At 42.2% G+C, this 24,104-nt stretch overlaps 1 protein-coding gene across 1 annotated transcript; it reads right to left on the bottom strand.

Moving 5' to 3' along the window:
- Positions 1–113: 113 nt before the first annotated feature.
- LOC125003491 (NACHT, LRR and PYD domains-containing protein 12-like) lies at positions 114–23,797 on the bottom strand. Its single transcript, XM_047577455.1, has 21 exons — positions 23,711–23,797; positions 22,857–22,961; positions 22,540–22,653; positions 22,002–22,195; positions 19,738–20,888; positions 19,500–19,699; positions 16,881–17,054; positions 16,554–16,727; positions 14,822–14,995; positions 13,545–13,718; positions 12,938–13,111; positions 11,968–12,017; positions 11,749–11,893; positions 11,049–11,098; positions 10,829–10,976; positions 8,313–8,527; positions 7,902–8,152; positions 6,762–6,875; positions 6,032–6,173; positions 3,789–3,869; positions 114–2,066 (listed from the first exon to the last, which is right to left on the bottom strand). The coding sequence occupies exons 2-21, from the start codon at positions 22,940–22,942 to the stop codon at positions 1,750–1,752; spliced, it is 4,128 nt and encodes a 1,375-aa protein (XP_047433411.1). The 5' UTR covers positions 22,943–22,961; positions 23,711–23,797; the 3' UTR covers positions 114–1,749.
- Positions 23,798–24,104: the final 307 nt, after the last annotated feature.

The following is a 24,104-nucleotide window of genomic DNA, read 5'->3' as shown; positions in this document are numbered from 1 at the left end:
GTGAGTCCATGTTGGCCCCTTTTGCCCCACACTCCTCTGCTGTTCCATTAACTATATGTATCCAAGTGTTTGCATGCTTGTGTGAATGATGTCAAGGAAAAGAAGACTCGACATAAGGCAAAAGACAAAAGATTTTTTTGGAGTGCAAGTTAATTCAAGGTTATATAACTGTAACAATACAGACAATGAATAAAAGACAAGATTTAATGACAATGAGATATACTTCTTATTTTTACTTATTACTTTCATGTATTTGTGTGATAACAGTGTGAAAGTAAAACCCTTATTTGCTGAGGCAAAAATTGTACCACCAAACTCGACGATCATTGTATCCCTAATCTAGTCATACGTCATACATCAACATATTCTTGTCGGGAGACAAACAGCGGAGAGGCTGGAGCAGATGGAGGAGGAGAGGACAGAGGAGGTCGAGGGGGGAGGTAGGAGCAGATGAAGGACGAGATGGAGGAGGAGATGCTGAAGGAGAGGCTGTAAATTACCAGGTGAAGTGAAATCATGATGGATATGTTTGTCTTGAGATTCGTCACCGTGACAAATGTCAGTGTGATGATGATCTGAATAAGAACCAGTGGCCACTAATCTGCTTGTTCAAAGGTTCAAATGTTACTTAATTTATACCCAAATACTTTATAACACTGCAGAATGCATTAAATTCTTGTGTCCTCATCATATATTCAGATATGAATGTAAAATGTTGATTTGTTTGTTTTTTCTGACTGTGATCATATTCTTGATTGATCTGCTCTACGTGACGTGAAATAATGTTTTCCCACCAATATCAAAGTCAAACCAACTCCCTTGGGAGCATAGGCTGTGAAAAAGACAAGGGAACAAACATTAAAGTTAAACTAAATGTGGTAGTGTTTGGGACAGACGTCTGGGGCTCCCCCCAGAGGAGGGTTCAAAGTGGAAGGAGGCCGGGGATGAGAATATCAACAGAGTGTGTGAAACCAAGAAAAGAAAGTTCAACGCTAAATGGCTGACGGGTCGTGAGTGGCTAATGTCTCTTATTTTCACTGGTTAAAAAAACGATTGGCTTGTAATCAAATTTAATTTAGAACCCTGTTAATAATATGGAGTTACAGAAAGGTGAGTTGCTGTACAGCTCCACCGATTTGTGATAAGACCCTGACAGGGCTCCGTAAGAGGTAAAAAATACACATATTTTATTTATATAGAACTTTACAAGGGAACAAAAATGGGTTTTGAAACAGGTTTTAAAACGCACAGTGAGGAGCTGGTCTGATGTGCAGTGGTAGATCGTTCCATAGTTTGGGAGCAGCAACAGAAAAAGACAGGGGCAGATTGGGATTCATGGTTTGTCCCACCAAGATCAAATACGTCTTTTACAAGCGAGACCTGGACAAGAGTCAGAATCACTGTGAAGCATCAGTGCTAACCACCACACCAATGTGCCACCACAACATTAAGATAAGCGTAAAATGTAAAAATACACTTTCAGTCAAAAGTTTGGATTCACCATCAAATTAAATCCAAACTTTTGACTGGTAGTGTTAATGTAATCCTTGCTTTACACACACATTTTGTCATTTCACAAAGAAAAATATCCAAGAGATATTATCTACAAATAAAAAGGCATTTGAGGGATCATTAACACCAAAGTGTGTGGATAGGTGTGTGTCTGTGTAAAACTCTGTATAAACAAGGCATGTTTTAAACACTACTTTTGAGTTTTCAAAACCCACAGATTTGAAGCTTATTTTAATTTCAGTGTAAATTCAGCGTGTCAAAAACAAATGGATCTATTTTACGTAAAGCGTCAATCATGACTTTACAAGCATCTGGTCCCTTGTTCACCACGGTGTCAATCAGCTCTCTAGCTTTGTCTGCCTTGGACAAGGCTTGCATCCCTTCCAGTTCACTACTGTTTATAACCTTTGTCTGCAGAAGCTCATCCAGCAGAGTCTTCAGATTAGGATCAGACACTCTCTTAATAAACTCTACCCGAACAGAGTTCAGCTTCTCATCTTCTTGAACTGGTGAACTCGGTGGCCAGTTTAGATTGAGGCTGCACAGATGAGGACCTGGAAGATAAGAAGAGAAATATTTCTGATTTAATAAACAACACTAGAATTTAAAGTTTAAGGAACAGTAATGAACATTGGTCTTTACAAGTATTTACACCAAGTAGCCTACATAAGAATTAATCCTCAGGTAATGATGAATTATTATTATAGTTGGATTACGAATGTGTACAGGTGATGCAGTATTATTTGTGCTTTCAAAAACCACCAAGTATTTCCAGTGTTGTCAGTTTTAAAATAAATAAATAAATAAACACATAATGAGTCAACAAATAAGTCAATGAAAGTGATAAAGCAGTGATAACATCCTGAATGTAATACTCTTAACCTAAATATAGGTCAGTTTTTGATAAATATTTTGGAGAGACGTGCAAGTTAAATACAGGGGTCCCTTCTGCTTCTCTCAGAAACTCTTTGCATTACAGTCAATGGAGAGCAGAGAGAGACGTGACCGCACTCAGAGGCTCACAGTTTAAATTCTGTAAATCTCACTGCTTTGATGAGACATTGTGAGAGACAGAACAAATTTGTCTACAGCTGTGGAAAAATTCATATGCGTAGAATGTAAATTGTGGCCGGGAGGAGCATGGAAAGAGAAAAGTTTCAGACAATTTCCCTCCACTCTGGCTGATGATGTCACCCACTCCAGCACGAACATTCCATACAATACACAGCCATTATAAACTCAGAGATTCTCCAAAAATGATCATGGTCATTGAACAGCGATTGATCAAAACTAAATGACCTATCAAAACATGGATTAATACACCAATACACAAGGCTTGCTTCTACAGTTTAAAGTTCAAATGAAGTCTCTAGGTGAAAGTATGCCTGAGCAGTAGATGTTTGAAAAACTCTCTTTTTCGCTCTCTTTTTTTCACCCGTCCCATTCATTTCAGTTGCAAACAGTCCATAACTCTCTGCATGAAGCAGCTTGTCGATGTGTACCCCTCACAGCTGGGGATTCACAACAGGACAGCTGGTGAGATGGATCGAGGTCGGGAGAGTGTGTCAGCGAAATCGACCGACTCTCTGGCCACAACAGAACAGGTCCAGGGGGCGAAGTATGGACTGGAAGGTGGGGCAGTGGATTGACGCAGGAGCTCAGCACTGTCTGTAGAAGGCCTGCAAATGGACTGCTCTATCATGTCTGGCAGGCGCCAGGCAGAGAAGGTGCGGTTTGGCAGCTGTGGTGCCCATGGACCGGCGTCAGCAAGTGCTGCAGGCTGTCCATGGCTTGGTGGGAACAGGGCACTTTGGGGTGTCAAAGACTTTGAACAGGCTGAGACAGGCTCTACTGGGCTTGTTGCAGTCAGGACACTGAACTGTTGTGCCACCTGCACTGCCCAGAATGGCCCAGCACATGCTCGCATACCCCCCTGCAGCGTTAGTGGGTGGTGGCTCCCATGTAGCATGTGGACAAGGACATCCTTGGCCCATTTCCACTAACTGATGAAGGGGACCGCTACGTCCTTGTGGCAATGGATTATTGTGGCCAGCGGCGTATGTTGTCCCTGACCAGAGTGCCACAACAACAGCTGAGAGACTGGTGTGTGTGGGCTGACATCAGATATTTCCGCTACAGACGGTCTCAACCAGAACCTGGGCACTTTACGGCCCGCGGGCCACATACGGCCCTTTGGGCATCCCTATCTGGCCCACGGTATTAAATAACAATAAACTTATTTTTGCAGGTTTTTATCTAAACAAAGTGTCACTCACCTTCATCTGCAGCTTGTCCATGGAGTGATGATGCTGAGTCACTGGTTTTTGTGTGGGTTAACTGGCTGGATGGGCCTGGAGCTGAGGAGGACATTCCACCAGAAACCAAGGATAGTATCAAACTGATGCACAGAAAATAAACAACTTTTTAAAAACAAAAAAAAAAAAAAAAAAAACAAAAACAAAAAAAAACAACACCAAATGTTAATAAGGCTGAACTTTAAACAAAATGTGGAGTGAAGTGCTCTAATCAGGTAAATTACAGTAACATGTTCCTAATACTCCTAGTATTAATCATCTGGTACTGGTTAAATATACAGCGGCATGAAAAAGAATTCCACACTTCCACACTGATTTGTTGTTCTTTGTTGTCCTTGGAAAGGAAATGGAAAGGAAATGGAAGGTAAAGTAACTATCAGTCTGGAAAAAGTTATGAAGCCATTTCATATGCTTTGGGACTCCAGTGAACAGCACTGAGAGCGATTATCCACAAATGGTGAAAACATGCAACAGTAGAGAACCTTCCCAGGAGTGGCTGGCCAACCAAAATTACCCCAATAGCTCAGAGACGACTCATCCAAGAGGTCAGAAAAAAAAACCCACAACAGCATCCAAAGAACTGCAGATTCTCACGTGCCTCAGTTAAGGTCATGACTGTTCATGACTCCATCATCAGAAAGAGACTGGGCAAAAATGTGGAACATCTAGTTATTGTAGAGCATGCGCACTATCTGATGAAAACTCCGATTCAATCAGATTGTCTGCCGTGCAGCTTCGGTTCAGTGCCGGCGATGTATGTATGGATGTGTGTGTGTGTGTGTGTGTTTTGCGTGTGCCCTATCCTGTTACGTAGGACCGAGGTGACTATGTGCTGCCAATCAAAGGGCCCCCTGAGCAGCATCCAGACTATTTAAACTGGGAGCTCCGCGCCATCGCGAGGCTTGTTGTTGTTCTTTGTGTGGTGTGAGCTCGCCTCGATTAGACTGTGCTAGCAATTCGTTTGGAAATTGTGGAGGTTTGTGGTGTGCGTTGTTGGAACTGGGCTAAGGGTAGATTTGTATATAGCACTGATTGCACCGAGGACTACTTTTGTTAGAAACACTAGGTTAAGGGTGCTGTTCATTGATGTGTTTTTTGTTATTGCCAAATAGGCCAGACAGTGAGTTTTTTTTTTCTCCCTTTGTTTTACATAAGATAATTATAGACTCTATGTAGAGTTCTCCTTTTGTTATATTTATTTGTTATTTTGAACAACACTCGCTCTCCCTTTGTTCCCTTAGTACCCCACCTCCTTTTGTTGAAATTACTCTCATTTAATAAATACCTTTGGTTAACAACCACAACATCTTGGTTTTATGTTACCTCCCTATACCCCTTTTGTCTAGTCGTAACAGCTTGTCTGTTGTGCATCTGCTCTCAAAACACTCGATAGACACTTTACAATTTACATAACATCACATTGAGACACTTTAGATCCGCACTGAGAAACTTTGGGACTGAGACACTTTAAAAGTGTATATATCTCATACCTGTACATAAACGCTGAGGTAAATAGGACTGTAGATTGGACTGTATATTTCTTTTGTAATTCTCACTTACTACCTCATTGTTTTTGTATTGATAAAGACTATTTTATTTTACTTTATTTTATTTTATCCTATTTTTGACTCTTATTCCTTCGTCTATGTCTGGTTCATTCATGTTCTATGTCATCCTGAGACAGCGCAGCGGTTCTGGAGCATGCACACTTGCATTATCTGTGTCGTCAATACTGCGATTAAGCTGTATACATGGTGGAGCAAACCGAATTCCAATGGCATTATCTGGGTGTCTTAATCGGATAATGAGAACTCCGATTTTGGTCGGAGTAACGTGTTTACATGCACTTAAGTTCTTCTGTTATGGTCCGATTAAGGCAATAATTTGTTTTTTTCTCATGCATGTAAACGCACCTACTGTCCCTTGGTCCCTTGGTCAGTTTGGGATCCAGTGAAATGGAGGACAGCAATGGAGGAAATGGAGGAAACAGCCTGCTTATGCTGTTTGAGTTGTTCCGAAAGCATTTTTGTGTGTCTGTCTGTGTCAGGCTACATTACTGTTGGGGATGTCTGCTGTCATCAAGGAGTGTCATTGCTATGGGGTGGGGGGCCCGGTCTGGTCTAGGTGGATCCTACACGTCTAAGTAACACACTTTTCATGTTATGCCTGATCGGTGTAGTAACTAATACTCAAGCCTTCTTTACCAGGTAGTTCAGCACGATACTCCCAGACATGTCTCTCCTCTTGGTCTCGGACTCTCACAGTAACTTCCTCTGAGTTCGGAGTCATTCGAATCTCAAATGTTGGGTGGTAGTTTGGTCCATACTTCAGGTCAAACCGAGCACGCTGTAACATTATAACAATCTTTTTAAACATAAAATTATCATGATGATATTTCTTCAATGTGCTGAACACATATTGCATGAATTGGTGTTTAGCTGTGTAAAGGTTGTCTGTCTGTGTGTGACCTAACATCCCCACAACTGCAGGTGTAGAGTTGCATTACATTATTTTCAATTGATGGTTATATGAAGAGCTTGAATAATGACTTTATGTGTTCAACATGGCTGACTGTGTATCTGGTGGGACACACACTTAGCATCACGTCTGCCTTGTTGTTGAAGTGACCAGAGACCATAACTTTCCATTCTGGGTGCTAATTTGGGATGTTGGGATTTAACCCACCATTTATTTTCTTCATAGCTGCAAAATTTCCACAACACAATACAACACACTTGTCTCTGTAGCTAATTTCTCCATTGATGACAATCAACTGTACACGTGATTTCTATATAACTCACTGGTTTAAATTATTACCGGTTGCTAGTTGTCTGCTAAGCTCCATCTTCTACCCTCCACTCATGTTCATAGTCTTTGAGTTCTTTTGAATTAGCTCTAAGTAACTTTTCTCCAAAATGAGTGTGACCCACTCACCTTAGGCTGTATCATGTCGGCCTCAGGACAGAGCAGACTGTAAAACTGGCCTCTAGTGAGCTGACAAGAGGAAGGTGCCTCAATGTACTCCGCCTTTTCCTGTTGATGTTTCACCTTCAGTAGAATTGAGACAGAGTTGAGCTAGACATTGATTCAAGATGTCACCCAAATATGGTTGTTTATTTTCCACAGCTGATGTGCCCAGAAATGAACATTGAACACAGAGATGTTGTGTCTGCAGGGAAGGTCAGGATGAGGACAAGCTCCTACTTGAACTAATATAAAGTTAGGTCACAGAGGTTGAGATGTGAGTCCTGCTGTTTTTATTTAACGAAGACACGAGACATTTCAGCAACCTCAGAACCTCAGAATGTGTTAAAACAGAAAAGGTTTATCTTAAGTTGTGAAGGGTTTACATCAACACAGTTGTTTAAAAACATAAAAGAGGAATCTGCTGGTAAACAGGAAAAAAAAACTGAAGTGCGTCAGTAGCATAGACTGTATATAAATATGGACAATGTGTCTCCACTTCCTCTCATTGGTCAAACTGATGATATTTTTCTGGGGATAAAGGCGACGGCATCCTGTGACTTTGGAGTCAGAGACTAATCAATAAGGTCTGAGGGTGGAGTCACACTTCCTCCAGACTCACTCACGTTTTCGTTTAATTGACACTATGCTCTGCTCTACCTCCACCAGTTACAAATATATTGGATTCTAAACTGTACTTGTTTTTAAAAATTGTTTTGACATCTCCCTCGGTCCCTTTGGGCCGCTTCACGGAGCGGTCAGCATGGCAACTGGTGGTCGCCATGATATCATATCCTGTTTCTATAGCTTCAAATATCTAAAACGAGACTTATCGAAACTGATAAGTTTGGATAAGTTTGATATTGACACTTGAACATTCATTAATATTATATTAACAACCTAAAATAACTGAAATCATCATAGGAAAAAAATATATTTGACATGTATTTTAAATGTTTTAGTTTGGTCCAAGTCCCACCCACTAACTTGGAGGGGTTAGAGCTTATGACCTTTACTACAGCTGGTCCCCAGGTGGAACTGTTCTGCCTCCATCTTTATACGGTCTATGGTCAGAACCTAAAATAAAGATTGTATCTTCAATGCTCTCACCTCTTGCAGCGGCACATTTTCTGGCAGCAGAAACACATTGAGCTTTTTGCTTTGATTCTTGTACTGCGGTCGGTGAAACAACAGCACTTGTCCACATATTGGTATCTGGATGTTTAGAAGATGTTTGATTTTATCCCACATCAAGCCAAAGCCAGATAAGTGAGGTACATCCACGACCACGTGAGAGGCTGTGATCTCCAGGGGCTGAAGGATGCTCATCCCATCATCGCTAATGTGGACCACGGAGAGGCCTTCAGCAAAAACAAAAGCAGAAGCAAAGCTGTAAGACATAGGACAGGGCACCATTTACCCAACCTCATGAGTCCTCTGACTCCATGTCATTTAGAAAAATAAAGAATAAGACAAGATAATCCTTTATTTATTTTGGAGATCCATAGTGGACATACTTACCAGGTAGATTTCCACAGTGTGGGAGGTGCAGCTGAGAAACAGAACCCTCAGAACAACTTATGCTAAAGAGTGGACCTGCAGGGGTCTTTCCAGCTGAGTTGAGGAGGTCCTCGTCCCACTGGATGATCCAGTACATCAGCTCACCAGCCCGAGTCATCTTAAACACCAGTCTGGTCAATTTACACTGGAACACACCTGCAGACGAGCTCCTAAATCTGAGTTCATGGGGTGAGAGGCAGGTTACACCATGGACAGATCACCAGTCTATGGCAGGGCTAACACAGAGAGATCCATACCACTGTGCCGCCCTTTCAAACATTTGTGCATTTTGAATTTGATGCCTTCAACAAGTTCCAAGGAACTGACTGGGGGCATTTTTACCAGTGTACTACGTCACTTTTCACTCAATAAGCATTTGGAAACTGAAGATACTACTCATTGCAGCTTTGTAGTTTAAATTCTTTCCTATTCAGGCTCAATGCGCGACTTAAGTCTGGATCTCCTCGCATTATTGCATCATTTCAAGTCAACACTGTTGTAATATGTGCAGAACGCCTCTGGGCATTGTCTTGCTAACATCAAATACAAAATGAGTGAATATATCCTGTCTCGTATTGTATTCAATTAAAAAGATGTTGAAAGAGATTTGCAAATCTATGTATTCTGTTTATGTTATGCAACATCCAACTTCATTGGTACTTGGGGTTTGTAAAAACGTTTCAAATCTGTAAAACTTTGAAACAAAAGTCCACCCGCTGCCTTAAAAATGAGAGCAAACTCAACCTGAGGAATATGAAAATAATAATAGTGTCGATTTCCTGGCAGGATTTTGACATGGAGGGGAGGGTATGAGGGGAGTGGCTAGGGACGTGTGAATGTGCCTCCAGAGTATAAAACAGGACTGAGACCAGTGGCATCGGACTCTGATGCTGCCTGTTGATTCAGAAAGATGACATCGACAGAACCTGTTCACCTGGAGCTCCCACCCGCCACTAAGTGTGTTGCTCTCTTTTTTCTGTTATTCACATAGGACCTTGTGGCATTAAAATTTAACTTCTGCTTCATAGAGAGCGGCACAGTCTGCTACAAGCTTAAACATCAGCTAAGCTAAGCAAGCTAAACAAGGCAGTTTCCTAGTATTTGTTCACACAGTAGTGTGTACAGTTGGAGCAGTGGGCTACAGCCTCAGTTGACCTGTACCTGGGGAGCAAATTGGGGGTTAAGGGCACCACGGCCATGAAAACAGGGCGAGAAGCAAACCAGGGAGCTTGTGATGGTGTTGCCAGCTGCTGCCCCTGAGGCGCCGGATGTTTTTTTCAGCCTGTCGACTTCCCTCACCTCTGGTAACCATCAGCGGGTTCGAGGATTATTGCCACGACCAGCACCATTTAACAATGGGCCATTCTGACTCAATGTCCCCCTCTGCCTCCAGTTGAAGCTCTGTCGGAGGTGGGAGTTGAAGGACATGCTGACAGGTTCTTCCACTAGGCATTCCCAAAAGACCCTCACTATTCATTTGGACCTACCAGACCTAAAAGGAGTGTACAGACCTTACGTTTGCAAATGGTATGGCTATAAAGTCAATCATCGATCTCATAGTGCCAAGAGTACCAATGAGCAACCTCATATTCAAACACGGTGTTAGTTGTGGATACGTCTCGCTGTCATTGCTCACGTGAGTGCTGAAGTCCACGACAATGGACTCCCCAGTTGGTGCAATCCAGCATCTGACTTAGGGCCTCTAAAAAGTGTGGGTACTCTGAATTGCTGTTTAGTGCTTATGTGCAAACAACAGTCAGGACCTGTTCCCCAACCTTAAGGCACAGGGAAGCAACCCTTTTGTCCACCAGGGAGAACCCCAACATGCAGGAGGAGAGACCGGGGGCAAGCGAAAAACCCGCTCCAGCTATTTGTCTCTCACCTAGAGCAACTCCAGCAAAGAAGAGAGTTCAATCCCTCAAGGACTTGGGTTCCACAGCCGACACTGTGTAGCTCCAGCTATTTGTCTCTCACCTAGAGCAACTCCAGCAAAGAAGAGAGTTCAATCCCTCAAGGACTTGGGTTCCACAGCCGACACTGTGTCAAGGCAAGGTCGACTATATCTAGTTGATGGTGCTCAACTTCTTCTACAAGCTCCTTCTCTGCCAGAGAGTTGACATTCCAGGTTCCAAGAGTCGGCTTCCATAACTGAGGATCAGGCCAGCACCAAATCCACAAAGCACTGGACTCTTCACGCTCCTCCTCTGGGTGGTGGCCCCACAGGGAGGTGAGCCTCTGTCTCCAGCCCCCACCAGGGACCAAACCCCAGACAGCATAGATCCTAGGGTCATTAGGGCACTCAAACTCCTCCACCACAGTAAGGTGATGGTTCAAGGAGGAGTCTATCAGAATCAGACGTGTTAAATTGTTCAAATGTTTTGGAATTGCCTCAAAAGTAAAAGATTAATTTGAGAAAACAGAAAATGTCAATGCTTCCACTGGGCTCCTTGATATGCTTCAAATCTGAAGTGTCTCACCTGTATGAAGGGCCTCCTCTTTCTGTTATCACCTCAGGCATGAAACAAGCCCAAACAGACTCCTGGGAGAAGCTCGTGTTCCTGTTTTCCTCAGACAGGAGGAGGTGTTCGGTCATAGTTTTGGGTTTAACAGTAATATCCCTCTCATCTGTGACAGAAAAGACATGAGTTCAGTTTCAGTATTTAGCATTTCACAGAGTGGAAATTCAGTGCCACTTACTCTTGATAGGTAGCTGTGGATTGACTTGAACCTCTTTATAATGGTCCCCACTGAGGTAGAGGAAAACACAGACACTAAGTGTTGTCAGCTTGAAAATAAGACATTAATGCATTAACATGAACTTAGTCGCCAGGCATGAGAAACACTTATTGATTTTACTAACTTATTTTACTTCATGAGGTGACATTTTCTCAAACTTCACACTTCTCACAATGTTTTTGGACAGTGTTAACAGGATAGTAAATGTATTTTATACAGTATGTGCACAGTGTCATTCAATCAAAAATGTGTACAGCTCAAAAACAATGTCTGACATGTAAAAAAGAAGATTTTTTTTCTGGTTCATCTATCAAACTGATCAGATCAATGGCTTATTAGCTTCAAGCTTCCTGTTGGTGTCCATGCAGTTCAAGTACTGAGCCCAGGCCGGCCACCAGCCGTTGGCCCACGATCCCTGGGCCCCAGGCCTGGTTCCAGGGTGAGGCCCAGTGTTTTCTCCTTTCTTCTGAACCATTCTTGTCTGACTCTTTGCCTCGGACCAATCTGCTTTGGGTATACCAGGGGCAAAATGCCTTGGACGGCATCAGGGCGAAGGAGGAGTCTCTCAGAATTGGACGTGTTAACTTATCCAAATATTTTGGAATTGCCTATGAAAGACCTCAATGCTTGCACTGGGCTCCTTCAATTTGAAGTGTCTCACCTGTAGGAAGGGCCTTCTCTTTTTGTTTCCAGCTCAGAAAAAGAACATGGCAGAGCATACTCCTCTGAGAAGCTCATGTTCCTGTTTTCTCCAAACAGGGGGTGTTCATGCCCACTTTGGGGTTCGGCCCCAAGCTCAAACTCATCTGTGACAGAAATGACAAGAAATGGCAAGAGTTCAGTTTCACTATTTAATTTGTGGATGTTCAGAGGCACTTACCAGAGATATGAAGCTGTGGATTGACCCGGTCCTCTTTATGAGGGTCCACCCTGAGGTAGAGGAACACACAGAGACAAAGTGCTTTCAGCTCGAAAATAAGACGTAAATGCATTTCCATGAACATACTCACCAGGCATGAGAAATGCCACATGCCACAAAACGTGATTTAATGTGTTGTAAAAATAAATGTAAACAGAAGACAAAACAGAAGAATGTTCTATGGCGATCTGAAACCTTTGGAGCCCACTGTGTTTGCATGTTGAGTCAGTTGTGTGTGTTGTGCTGACTGAGAAGAAGTTGTTGGCAGTGCACAGAGAAGACAGTGAAACAGAAATGGATCAATGGTTCCAACATAAACTTCGAAAGTTTGAACTAAGAGGTGAAAGTAGTCTGAAGCTGTGGAGCACCTGCCAGTGGATGGACGATTTATTTTATTTGAGGTCAGCAGCACCGGTTACTGTTGCTCTTCTGGATTTATGAATGTTTGCTGGCTGCAGATTATCAGATGTCAGACTTGAACACAAACATCAAAAACAGATCTAAAATCAGAAGGAGTGGGTTTACTGTAGCTACCAACCTACCTGGAGAAACATCAATTGAAAGCAAAACTGCTGCATGCATTGGAAGAATACACATCATCGTGTCAAATAGACGCAATTCATAATTAAAGGGAAAAACATCTGGTTTTCAGACTCCACAACATTTATTAAAAAATATTTTAGTTCTGATTTAAATATCAGGCAGACTTTAAAGTGAAAATAAATCAAGTGTGAAAAATTTTTCTTCTTCTATCAAATGAGTGCCTCGACATGGCTCAGCTACAATGGACTAAATCACAGAAGAAGAAAAAGGGTTTCTCATTAAGATCAGTGAGGATCAGTAGAATATGAGCTTTATGTCTGCAGTTTAGAGTCACCACCATATACACATCATATAAATCCGGACACAAAAAAAGAAAAAGAAAACTGACCTCAGAGTCTCCAGTTTATAGAGTGAACTCTTCTTAAGATCACACAGCTGTTTCAGTCCTAAACCTTGCAGATTGTTGAGCCTCAGGTCAAGATGTTTGAGATGGGAGGGGTTGGACTTCAGAGCTGAGACCAGAGAATCACAGCTGATCTCTGTCGAACTGCAGCTCTTCAGTCTGAACAAAGAATAAAAGACGTATATTAAATATGATCAGGCATATTTGACTGACTTTGTCCTTGTGGATCTTCATCATGTCTTCAGTAATGTGTGACAGTGTGAGGTGTGTGAGCTCCTTCCAGCAGCTCTGGTTCAGAGGGAATGGACTGATACATGGATCAGAACAGGTTTCACTCTAATGAAATATGACTTAATGATGATGAAACAGCAGGAAGCTCAGGCACTAAACACACCTCAAACACCTGCATCTGAACACATGATCTCATCTGTGTGTGGTGACGAGGAATGCAGCATCAACAGTATGGAGATATTTAAATGTGTTTGTCTTCAGTTTGAGGGACAAAAATTACATATACAGTATGAAAACTAAACAAGATTCAGCTGTGGAATAAGGATGTAAGATGTGAAATGATAGAAGTCAAAGAACTGACCTCAGAGTCTCCAGTCTGCAGTCTGCACTCTCTAGGAAACCACACAGTTGCTTCACTCCTGAATCCTGCAGCTTGTTGTAAGTCAGGTCCAGATGTTTCAAATGGGAAGGGTTGGACTTCAGAGCTGAGACCAGATAATCACAGCTGATCTCTGACAAACGGCAGTACCTCAATCTGAATAAAGAAGAAAATATGTAGCTAAATTATAGTTGAACCTCAGATTGAGGAGGAACAATGTGGAACTGGCAGTGGAAACATAGACCAGCTCTTTGTCCTCGCTAGGAGTAGAGTAGAAATGGGAGTTTGCCCAGCCAGTCCACATATGTCGACCGTGTCCACAGATTTCATCCTGTAGGGGATGCTCCGGGAGTATGGGGTGGATGGCCCTTGCTAAGGGCCATTCAGTCCCTGTACCAAAGGAGTTTAGCCCGTGTAGCCGACTGTAAGACGGACTTGTTCCTCGTTCACGAGAGGGGAGGATGGAGCGGGAGATCGACAGACGGATCAGAGCGGCATCTGCAGTGATGTGGGCACTTAACCGGTCTGTCATGGTAAAGACAGAGCTAAACCCGAAAGGCAAAGCTTTCAATTTACTGATACAAGTGGCCGAAATCAGTTTCCTCCACAGGGTGGCTGGGCTCAGCCTTAGAGATAGGATAAGGAGCTCTGTCACACAGGAGGAGTTCAGAGTAGAGTTGCTGCTCCTCCACATCAAGAGGAGTCAGTTGCAGTGGTTCGGGCAACTGGTAAGGATGCCTCCCCGACACCTTCTGTTACAAGTTTTCTGGGCATGTCCCACCTAATGGAGGATTAGGGGCCGACTCAGGACAAGATAGAGGGATTATATCTCCCATCTGACCTGGGAATGCCTGGGGATTCCTCCAGAGAAGCTGGTGGAAGTGGAAGGAAGAGGGCCGTCTGGACCTCTTTGCTGAAGCTCCTGTCCACACGACCCAGACCCGGATAAACAGGAGAAGACGAAGGTAAATCATGAATGTCTCTTGCTGCATCAGTTTACTTTCCAGGTCTTAATCCTTGTAAATGCTGGTCTTAAAACCGTTGAGAAAATGTGATCAAAACAGTTAAGAGAGCGCAACATTTTACTTGGATGGATAAAGAACATGTCCTTATGTCCTGCTTTTTTGCAGGTTTCAGAGTTTCAACATGTATCAGAGAGAAAATGCTACTAAAAATCACGTGATGAAAAAGGTCCTAACTGTGTGGTCAAATCCATATCCATCAAATCCATAATTGTAACAGACATCCAGTGAACTGACCTCAGAGTCTCCAGTCTACAGTCTGGACTCTCCAGGAAACCACACAGTCGTTTCACTCCTGAATCCTGCAGGATGTTTCTACTCAGGTCCAGATGTTTCAGATGGGAAGGGTCGGACTTCAGAGCTAAGACCAGAGAATCACAGCTGAGGTCTGACAACCCACAGCTCTTCAATCTGAATAAAGCATAAAATATTTAGATAAATCATGTATAGTTAGATGTGTTCAGGTTTTAAATGTGTAGCTCAACATTACTGTACCAGCTTCACTGACTTTAATAACTAACAGTGGACATTTTCTACAGTTTCTTCTACAAACTCTTTTCTTAGTTTTTCTTCAACATGTTGAGTGTTTCTGTTCTCCTGCTGCATCACTTTGTTTTCCAGGTCTGAATCCTTGTAAATGCTGGTCTAAAAATTGCTGTGAAAAAGTGATCAAAACAATTTAGAGAGCTTGAATCTTCCTCTTCTAAAGAGTGACATTTTACTTTGAAAATGGTAAACAGCATGTCCTTGTCTTTTGTCTCATTTACATTTACAGCAGCTTTGTGATCACAGTTTCATGCCTGGAAACAAACTAATACACCAGGAGTACAGTGACAAATCTGAGACTCTTAAAACATGTTGGAGAAACACTGTAAAAAAAAATTAATAAATAAATTATATAAATTAATGTTTACAGGGATCTGGATGTTTTACAGACTTCAAAACATTACTCAAGTTTGAGCTGTGAATTTCAAATTTTGAAAACATTTTTCCCTGTTCCAGATTATTGCATGGTCTTGATTCATTAGAAATTTAGCATCCAGTAAATCCAGTAAAGTGTTGGCCCCCTTCCTGAATTTTATCTATTGCATGTTTGTCACACTTAAATGTTTCAGGTCATCAAACAAATTTAAGTCTTAGTCAAACCACTCCAAAGTCTTCATTTAACTTGTCTCCATTCATTCAGAGGTGAACTTGCTGGTGTGTTTTGGATAACTGTTCTGCTGCAGAAGCCAAGTTTACGAAGCCACGAACAGATGGTCGGTCATTCTCCTTAAGCATTTTTTGGTAGAAGGAGAATTCATAAATCTATTTATCACAGCAAGGCTTCAAGGTCCTGAAGCAGCAAAACCCCAGACCATCACACTGACACCACCGGGATTTACTGTTGGTGTGACATGTGGTGTTACTTTTACACCAGATAGTTTTGGTCGGCCGGTCACTCCTGGGAACGTTCACCACTGTTACATATTTTCATCATTTGTGGATAATGGGTGTCACTGTGGTTCGTTGGAGTCGCAAAACTTCAGAAATGACTTGATGTTCTTTTCAAGAGTGATAGATTTCAATTACTTTCTTTCTCATTTGTTTCTGAAATTCTTTGGATCTTGGTGTGATGTCTAGCTTTTGAGGATTTTTTTTGCCACTTTGTGATGCATTTCCTATTGAAATGATTTCCTGACTGAGAACAGGTGTGGCTGTAATCAGGCCTGAGTGTGGCTGGAGAAATTGAACTTAGGTGTAATAGACCACAGTTGAGTTATGTTTTAACAGGGAAGGAAATAAACATTTTTTCACACAGGTCCAAGTGGGTTAGACTTTTTACCCCCCTAATAATAAAACCTTTAATTTGAAAACTGCATTTTAGACGAGACAAACATCTAAATATACGTTTTCACATCACTGTAAATGAGGTTCAGTTGATCATTAAACATATCAGATCTACAATAGTAACAGACAGTCACTGAACCTCAGAGTCTCAAGTTTACAGTCGGGACTCTCTAGGAAACCACACAGTCGTTTCACTCCTGAATCCTGCAGCTCGTTGTTAGTCAGGTCCAGATGTTTCAGATGGGAAGGGTTGGACTTCAGAGCTGAGACCAGAGAACCACAGCCGATCACTGACAAACTGCAGCTCTTCAGTCTGAATAAGGAATAAAAGATGGAGATAAAAATGTTTTGTTAAAGTGAGTAGACTGACTTTGTCCTTCTTTTATGAACTAAAGCACATTTAACACATCAGTCAGTGATTTAAACTTGAGAAAAGACCTACAGCAGTTACAGACAGTGAACTGACCTCAGAGTCTCCAGTCTACAGTTGGGACTCTCCAGACCAGCAGACAGCAGCTTCACTTCTGAATCCTTCAGGTTATTTTCACTCATGTCCAGTTCTGTCAGATAGGAAGGTTTGGACTTCAAGGCTGAGGCCACAACTTCACAGTGAGCCTCTGAGAGTTCACAGTAAGTCAGTCTGTGATGAGAAAACATACACAATCTGTATTAAAATCGGTCAGTTTGCAGCTCATTTCATTTTCTAGTGTATGTCTGGACACAATGACTCTCTTCAGTCTCTCTCATTGCTGCAGACTGTTAACAACAATCTTTTTTTGGTTTCAACTTGCAGATGGAGGCCACATTTAGGCTTCCATACTGTCCACAGTCTCTTGTTGATCTCTTGTTGCTCCTTACTACTATCAGATACATCAATGTGCAGGAAAAATCTGCTGAAATGAAACTAGTCACTGAACAATAAGAGATTCACAAATCTTTCTGATGCAGATGGACTGTCCAATTCCATTTTATTTATATAGCGTCAATAACAATCCAAATTGTCTGAAGACGCTTTACAAAAACGGCCTGAACAATAACTGTTGGTGTACCTATTGTATTTTTCAGCTTACTGAGAAGGTTTTTATTATTTTTTGATGCGGTTTGGACTACCACAACAAACACCAAAATGAACAACCTCCTCGGCAAAAAGGATACATATGAGACACTAAGATGAGACCCAACTAGCCTCTACAAAACCAAAGTAATGAACTACGTACAACATTTGGAAAAGGAGAAGGCCATCAACAGACTCCTTTACTAAAGTTTGTACCCAGGGGAAGCCACACCGGTTATTTATGGACTCCCCAAAATACACAAGGAAGGAGCCCCTCTCAGACCTGACCATCGTCAGCAGCATAAACCGAGTCACCTAAAATATCGCTAAGCAATTGGCATCCATCCTGTCTTTGTTGGTAGGAAACACCTCTCACCACATTGAAAAATCCAGGGATTTTGTGAACAAACTCAAGAACATCATACTGGGTCCAGGAGAACCTATGATGCAACCTCACTATTCACCTGCATTCGTACCAGAGAAGGAACGAACATGTGCCTGATCACCACCTATTTTCAGTTTAATGGAGGATTCTACAGGCAAAAACACGGCTGTGGTGTTTAGGGCCGGTGTTTAGCTCAGTGAGTAGAGCACCCGCCCCCATGTGCTCCATGTGCATGTCCTTGCTGCAGTTCAAATCCCGCAGTTCAAATCCCTGCACGTCCCTGCATTCTTTCTCCACTGTGCTTTCAAAATAAAGGCATAATAAAGGGGCCAATCTCTACATGGAGGAAGTAGAGACATGAGCCCAAACACCTTTGAAGGTTCCATCCCCACCCTCTGGGGTGTACGACACCTGGGTTAAATTCAAGGAGAACCCACTCACACAGAAGAACATCGTCATCCCCTATGTGGCTGGTGTATTAGAGAAGCTGAGGAAAATTTTCAGAGAACCACACATTCCAGTTCATTTAAACCCCAAAACAGCGCAGTGAGGAATGAACAGACTTGTACACTGGGAAAACCAAACAACCCCATTCATAAACGCATTGCCCAATACAGGAGAGCCAGCTTATCAGGGATCCATACACCTGAAGGACAAAGGCAACTCTTTTCAAGATAGCAATGTCAAAATCTTAGCAGGACAAGACAGATGGTTTGAGGAAGCCATGTATGTCTTCTCTAAACAGAGGAGGTGCACTGAGATTTCATCAGTCATCAATTTACTATACAGTCCTGACTTCTGTCCCCTAGAAGTTTCAACACCATGCACACCTTGAGACTGGAGGCTCCCACTCAGTGCATTTACATGCACAGCTTAATCGAGCTATGCTCAAAATTCGACTTTCTGAATGTGGTACATTGTATGTCTAGTTGGACCCAGGTAGTATGACTACTTTTTGCACTAAAGAGCTTATGAGTGAACTCAACCTTAGTGGAGAGAAGATTGACATTCTCCTGACAACTGTGAGAACAAAAGACGTAGCCATGTTGTAACAGGCTTGGAAGTGTGTAGCCTAGAAAGTTACAACTTCATAGGACTACGTGAAGTTGTTTCTGAAAAGACCATCCCAACTAATAAAAGAAACATTCAACTGCAAGAGGATGTGAACAGGCGCCCTCATCTGGAACAAGTAAGAATCTCTCTCTCCTGCTGATTGTGATTGATATGTCAAAGACTATGGAACCAGAGGAGGTCATCAAGAGTGTCAACAATGGTCCTTACGCCATAAGAACTATCCTTGAATGGATGGTGAATGGACCATTGAGGGACAACAACTCTCAACCAAATGCAGATGGAAAATGCATCACATCCAACAGAATACAGTGGCAAAACTGGATGAGATGTGGAATCAACAGTTCAAATTCGACAAGCCACTTTGGCTCAAGTGTGATCGTTAACCCAAGGAGTGAACCCCAGACTAGGGGTGGAGACTCAGTTTTCTTACTTTGTCATGTCCTGTATTATTTTACGAGAAAAACAATTTAATGGATGAATGAGTGACACGTATGGAATGAAGTTTTTTCAAATGAGTAAGCCATAAATATGATGTAGTAAACATTTGCTGTTACAATCACATCTGGACTCACCGAGCCTTTCTGCAGTTCCTCACAGCTGGGATCAGTCTCCGTTGTCCCTCCCATGATGTGGTGTACTTCTCCAAGTCCAACTCATCCAGAACTTCCTCTGACATCTGCAGCATGTAGGCCAGAGCTGAGCAGTGGATCACAGAGAGTTCCTTCTCTGATCTGTTCTCTGACTTCAGGAACTCTTGGATCTCGTGATGAACTGAGAGGTCGTTCATCTCCATCAGATCTCTGTACAAACTCCTGAGTACACTGAGGCGTCTGTCACATCCAGACCACAGCGCTCCAGGTCTTCTTCATAGAACATGATGTTTCCTTTTTCCAGCTCTTCAAACGCCAGCCTCCCCAGCTTCAGAAGAACTTCCCTGTCAGCCTCTATCAGTTCCTGTGGACTTGTCTCATGTTCCTCATGGTACTTGTCCTTCTTTCTCTTTGTCTGAACCATCACAAAGTGTGAGTACATATCAGTCAGAGTCTTGGGCAGCTCTCCTCTCTGCCCTGTAGTCAACATGTGCTCTAGAACTGTAGCAGTGATCCAACAGAAGACTGGGACTCCACACAGGATGTGGAGGCTCCTCGATGTCTTGATGTGGGAGATGACTCTGCTGGACAGCTCTTCATCACTGAACCTCTTCCTGAAGTACTCCTCCTTCTGGGCATCATTGAAGCCTCGTACTTCTGTTACCCTGTCAACACATGTAGGAGGGATCTGATTGGCTGCAGCAGGTCTGGAAGTGATCCAGACCAGAGCCGAGGGAAGCAGCTTCCCCTTGATGAGGTTTGTCAGCAGGACGTTGACTGATGCCTTCTGTGTGACATTAGACACAACCTCACTGTTGTTGAAGTCCAGTAAAAGTCTGCTTTCATCCAGACCGTCAAAGATGAACAAAGGTTTACTGACAACCAGCTGCTCTGCTGTGACCTTCTGTAACGTTGGATGGAAAACATGGAGCAGCCTGAGAAGGCTATACTGCTCATCTTTGGTCAAGTGCAGCTCCCTGAACGAGAACACAATCACCACACTGATATCCTGGTTTTCCAAACCCTCTGCCCAGTCCAGAGTGAACTTCTGCACTGAGAATGTTTTTCCAATGCCAGCGATGCCATAGGTCAGAAACACTCTGATGCGTCTGTGCTGGTCATGTGAGGCTTTAAAGATGTTGTGGCACCTGATTGGAGTGTCATGGAGGGCCTTCATCTTGGAAGCTGTTTCAAGCTGCTTCACCTCATGTTGGGTATTAACCTCTTCACTCTGTCCCTCTGTGATGTAGAGCTGAGTGTAGATCTTGTTGAAGAGGGTTCCTTTTACATTGGTTCCTTCAGTCACATGTTCACATCTCTTCCTCAGACTGTTCTTATATTCATCTAAAACCTCCTGCAGACCAACATCAGCTGGAAAAAAACAAACGTGAGTAAGAAAAAAAAAAGTCATCCCTGTTTGAAGTTCCAAAGAATCTGACTTTAAATGTTTTGTGAAGACTTGTTTCTACTCTTAATACATTTTTGGGAAATTTTAGAGAGGTAATTTTATTCCTTTCAGCCTGTGAGGAGACGTGTCAGTGTTTCCAGCTCCTCATCTAACAGCTCATTGGGATTCTTCTCTTCGCACTGGAATTTTAAAGACTGATCCACCTTTGACCAATAAACCCGTGCACAATATGTTCATCTTTTGTCTCAAACTGTCAGTGTGTTTACATGTAGAGCTAAATCAAGTTATGCTCGAAATTCAACTTTCTGACTACAGTCCTTGTCCCAGTTTACGTGCAGCGGAGAAAATTGAATAACTGACAGGAACATGTCTTCCTCCTCCACACTAGGTGGTGATATGTGTCTTTTCAGTGGGATAATACCATGTTAATACGACCCTCTTTCTGGTTGACCTACTACGTCATCTAATAAATATGAGTCATTCATGCGGCAGACCGACATTTCAAACAACAACCAGACAGATAATAGTACAGCTCTTTTACTTATGTGCAGGTACGTAAGACATGCGCTATCCCTCAGGTGGTTCTTCTACCAACGCTGTTTACCTTCTTTTTTTTCTGCGACCAGCTTTCTTGGATGTTTTTATTCTGGGGTCACATGACAGCACAGCGGTTGTGGAGCATGCACACATGTGTTATCCTGTTGTATTCAGATTAAGCGCATACATGGAAGAGAAAACCAAACCAAATTCCAATCATATAATCTGGGCGTCTCAATCGGATAAGGAGAACTCCGATTTTAGTCAGAGTATCGTGTTTACATGCCCTTTACTTTCTCCTGTCATAGTCTGATTAAGGCAATAATTAGTTTTTTGTTTTATTTTTTTGTTTTTTTCACGTGCACTGAGTGATAATCATATAATAAACACACTGCATCTCCTTTTGCAATAAAAGCCTGCTTACTGGAGCAGATGTTCTTAAATCTCCATTATGTAGAACACAACAATGTGTTTGGATTAAATCAACAGGTTTCCAGTGGACTCCAGGTGTCCATCAGCAGACAGATGTTCAGTCTTACTTGTTCGGGATCTTTGTCCACACTGAGGACAGGAGGAGTCTCCTGTTGAAGACGACTGGTCCCAGTGTGAGGTGATGCATTGTCTACAGAACCAGTGTGCACAGCTGGTAGAGACTGGATCCTTCAGGACATTCTGACACAAAGTACAGCAGGACAGCTGATCCTCCGCAGAAACAGGACTCCTCTTCCTCTCTCTGTTAACACAGTTCTTCGTCACTAAAATCATTTGCAGATTGTTGGTGAGATATCAACATTTGGTTAAGCTCAGACCCTCACAGAGAACAGGGAAAGAGAGGCTACTTTTCTGTTTGAATCCACTTCTTTTGATTTAAGCTATTCTGTGTTCATCAACACATATTCTCAAATGGAGGTTCTCAGGTGTTTTACCATTATTCAGTCCTTCCTGGTCATAAAACCCAGACTACAATCTTATCTACCTGCACAAACACATCAGTATCTCAACTATACATCTTTTAGAAGAACATGTCTGCTTCTTCCTAAATTCTTCCATCAGTTTACGGTAGAAGCAGTCTCTTACTGTGTGTTTGAGTGTCCAGGTTCTTCACTGAAGTCTTGAGGATGCTCTTTAGTCCTATCATTGTTCATAGACTCACAGCCAGATACTGGAGACTCTCCTCTATGGTGCTGACCTCTGCAGAAACAACTTAGTTTTAAGTCTCCATCAGTCAGTGATATAGATAAAAGTCATTTAAGTACATGTAAATACACAAACTGCAGCTGCTGCTGCAAAAACAATTCAAAGTATCTTAGTAAAGTTGAATCAACCATCAGACACAGAAAATATACAATGACTCTGTATGAGTCAGATAAATAAGTTAGTACCAGTTTTCTTACTTTGTGTGTGAGGGTCCAGGTTCTTCACTGAAATTTTTAGACTTGTCACTCTTCTTAGACAGACAGGCATCCTTCTCTTCCTCCATCTTCTTGATTTCCAACAGTCTTGGAGGTAAACCAGTAACACTCAGTGAGTTTACATTAACTTCAGTTACAGTCAGATGATTTCTTGATTGTCATTAAACCAGAAACCTTGTGATCATGATACATACAAGGAGGAATCAGAGAAACCTGATTTCACTTAGTGAGACTTTGAAAACCTTTTTAAAACCATACATGCCTTCGGTTTTCTTTCTTCTGCTATGTGACTCAAAATGGAGTCTGGACAAATTCACTGAGACTTCTACTTCCATCCATAAAAATCATGTCAATAAAATGTTCTTTTTCCACACTAATAAAAACAAGTCGCTCCTGCATCTTTGGCTGGATCTGAAAGTTTGTGTGGGACATTAAGGTTAATATAGACAAGCTGTCATCTCGGCCTGCAGAAATCTGGATCTTGTAGACTCTGCTCAGTTCTTCCTGTTCTCTTCTTTTAGTTTCAGGATACAAGTATCTGTACAAACAAGTCTTTCAAGCGACACACCCAGAATACCAACAAAGCACCACATATTTTTTTCTTTCATTATCTTTGTATCATCAGAAGGTAAATCTAAACCTTCCTCACTCAAGTGTACTTGAGCAAGACACTGTTCAGTGCGTGAACAAATGGGTAAATGTGTCTGTGTCTGTCTGTAAAGCGCTTTGAGTACCAATAGGTAGAAAGATGTATATAAAAACAAGACCATTTACCATTCACCAAAGTCCAGAAAGTAAAAATGGACTCTGATATGTTATGTTGTGTTAACACTCACCCTTCGTCTTTGTTCAACCTTCATCTGTTGTACCCCAACAACATTTGAGCTGACTTGGTTGTTGACTCTATGTTTGCATGAAACTTGATACTCTACTCAGGTGAGCTCCTCCTCTCTCCATATACAGGAAATCAGGTGACTTAATGTGGATCAGACTTTGTACACATCGTGTTTATGAGTAATGCACTATAAAGACACCGTCACTTGTGAACCAGTGACACCAACAACAGGTATTTGATTCACAGACAAATAAGTTGAAGACTGGTGTTGGTGAGCTGAACTGGTTGGTTTAAACTGTTTCAAGTAGAAAACGATTGTGTTGTTTGAGAAATAGGACAGGTCTGCAAGGCAGCTTTGCCAAAGAGGATCAAAGTGAAGAATTGAAGATATAAAT

This window comes from Mugil cephalus, chromosome 2 (genome assembly GCF_022458985.1).
Source record: "Mugil cephalus isolate CIBA_MC_2020 chromosome 2, CIBA_Mcephalus_1.1, whole genome shotgun sequence".
Taxonomy (NCBI): Eukaryota; Metazoa; Chordata; class Actinopteri; order Mugiliformes; family Mugilidae; genus Mugil; species Mugil cephalus.
The sequence above is the reverse complement of the archived record's forward strand: the minus strand, read 5'-3'. Positions and strand labels throughout refer to the sequence as shown.

Coding starts and splice junctions, on each gene's coding strand:
- LOC125003491 (XM_047577455.1), bottom strand. CDS start 22,942: ATGGAGGAAGAGAAGGATGCCTGTCTGTCTAAGAAGAGTGACAAGTCT. Junction 22,196..22,539: donor CCTGGACACTCAAACACACA/GTAAGAGACTGC, acceptor CTGTGTTAACAG/AGAGAGGAAGAGGAGTCCTG. Junction 20,889..22,001: donor TGGACAAAGATCCCGAACAA/GTAAGACTGAAC, acceptor GTTTTTTTCCAG/CTGATGTTGGTCTGCAGGAG.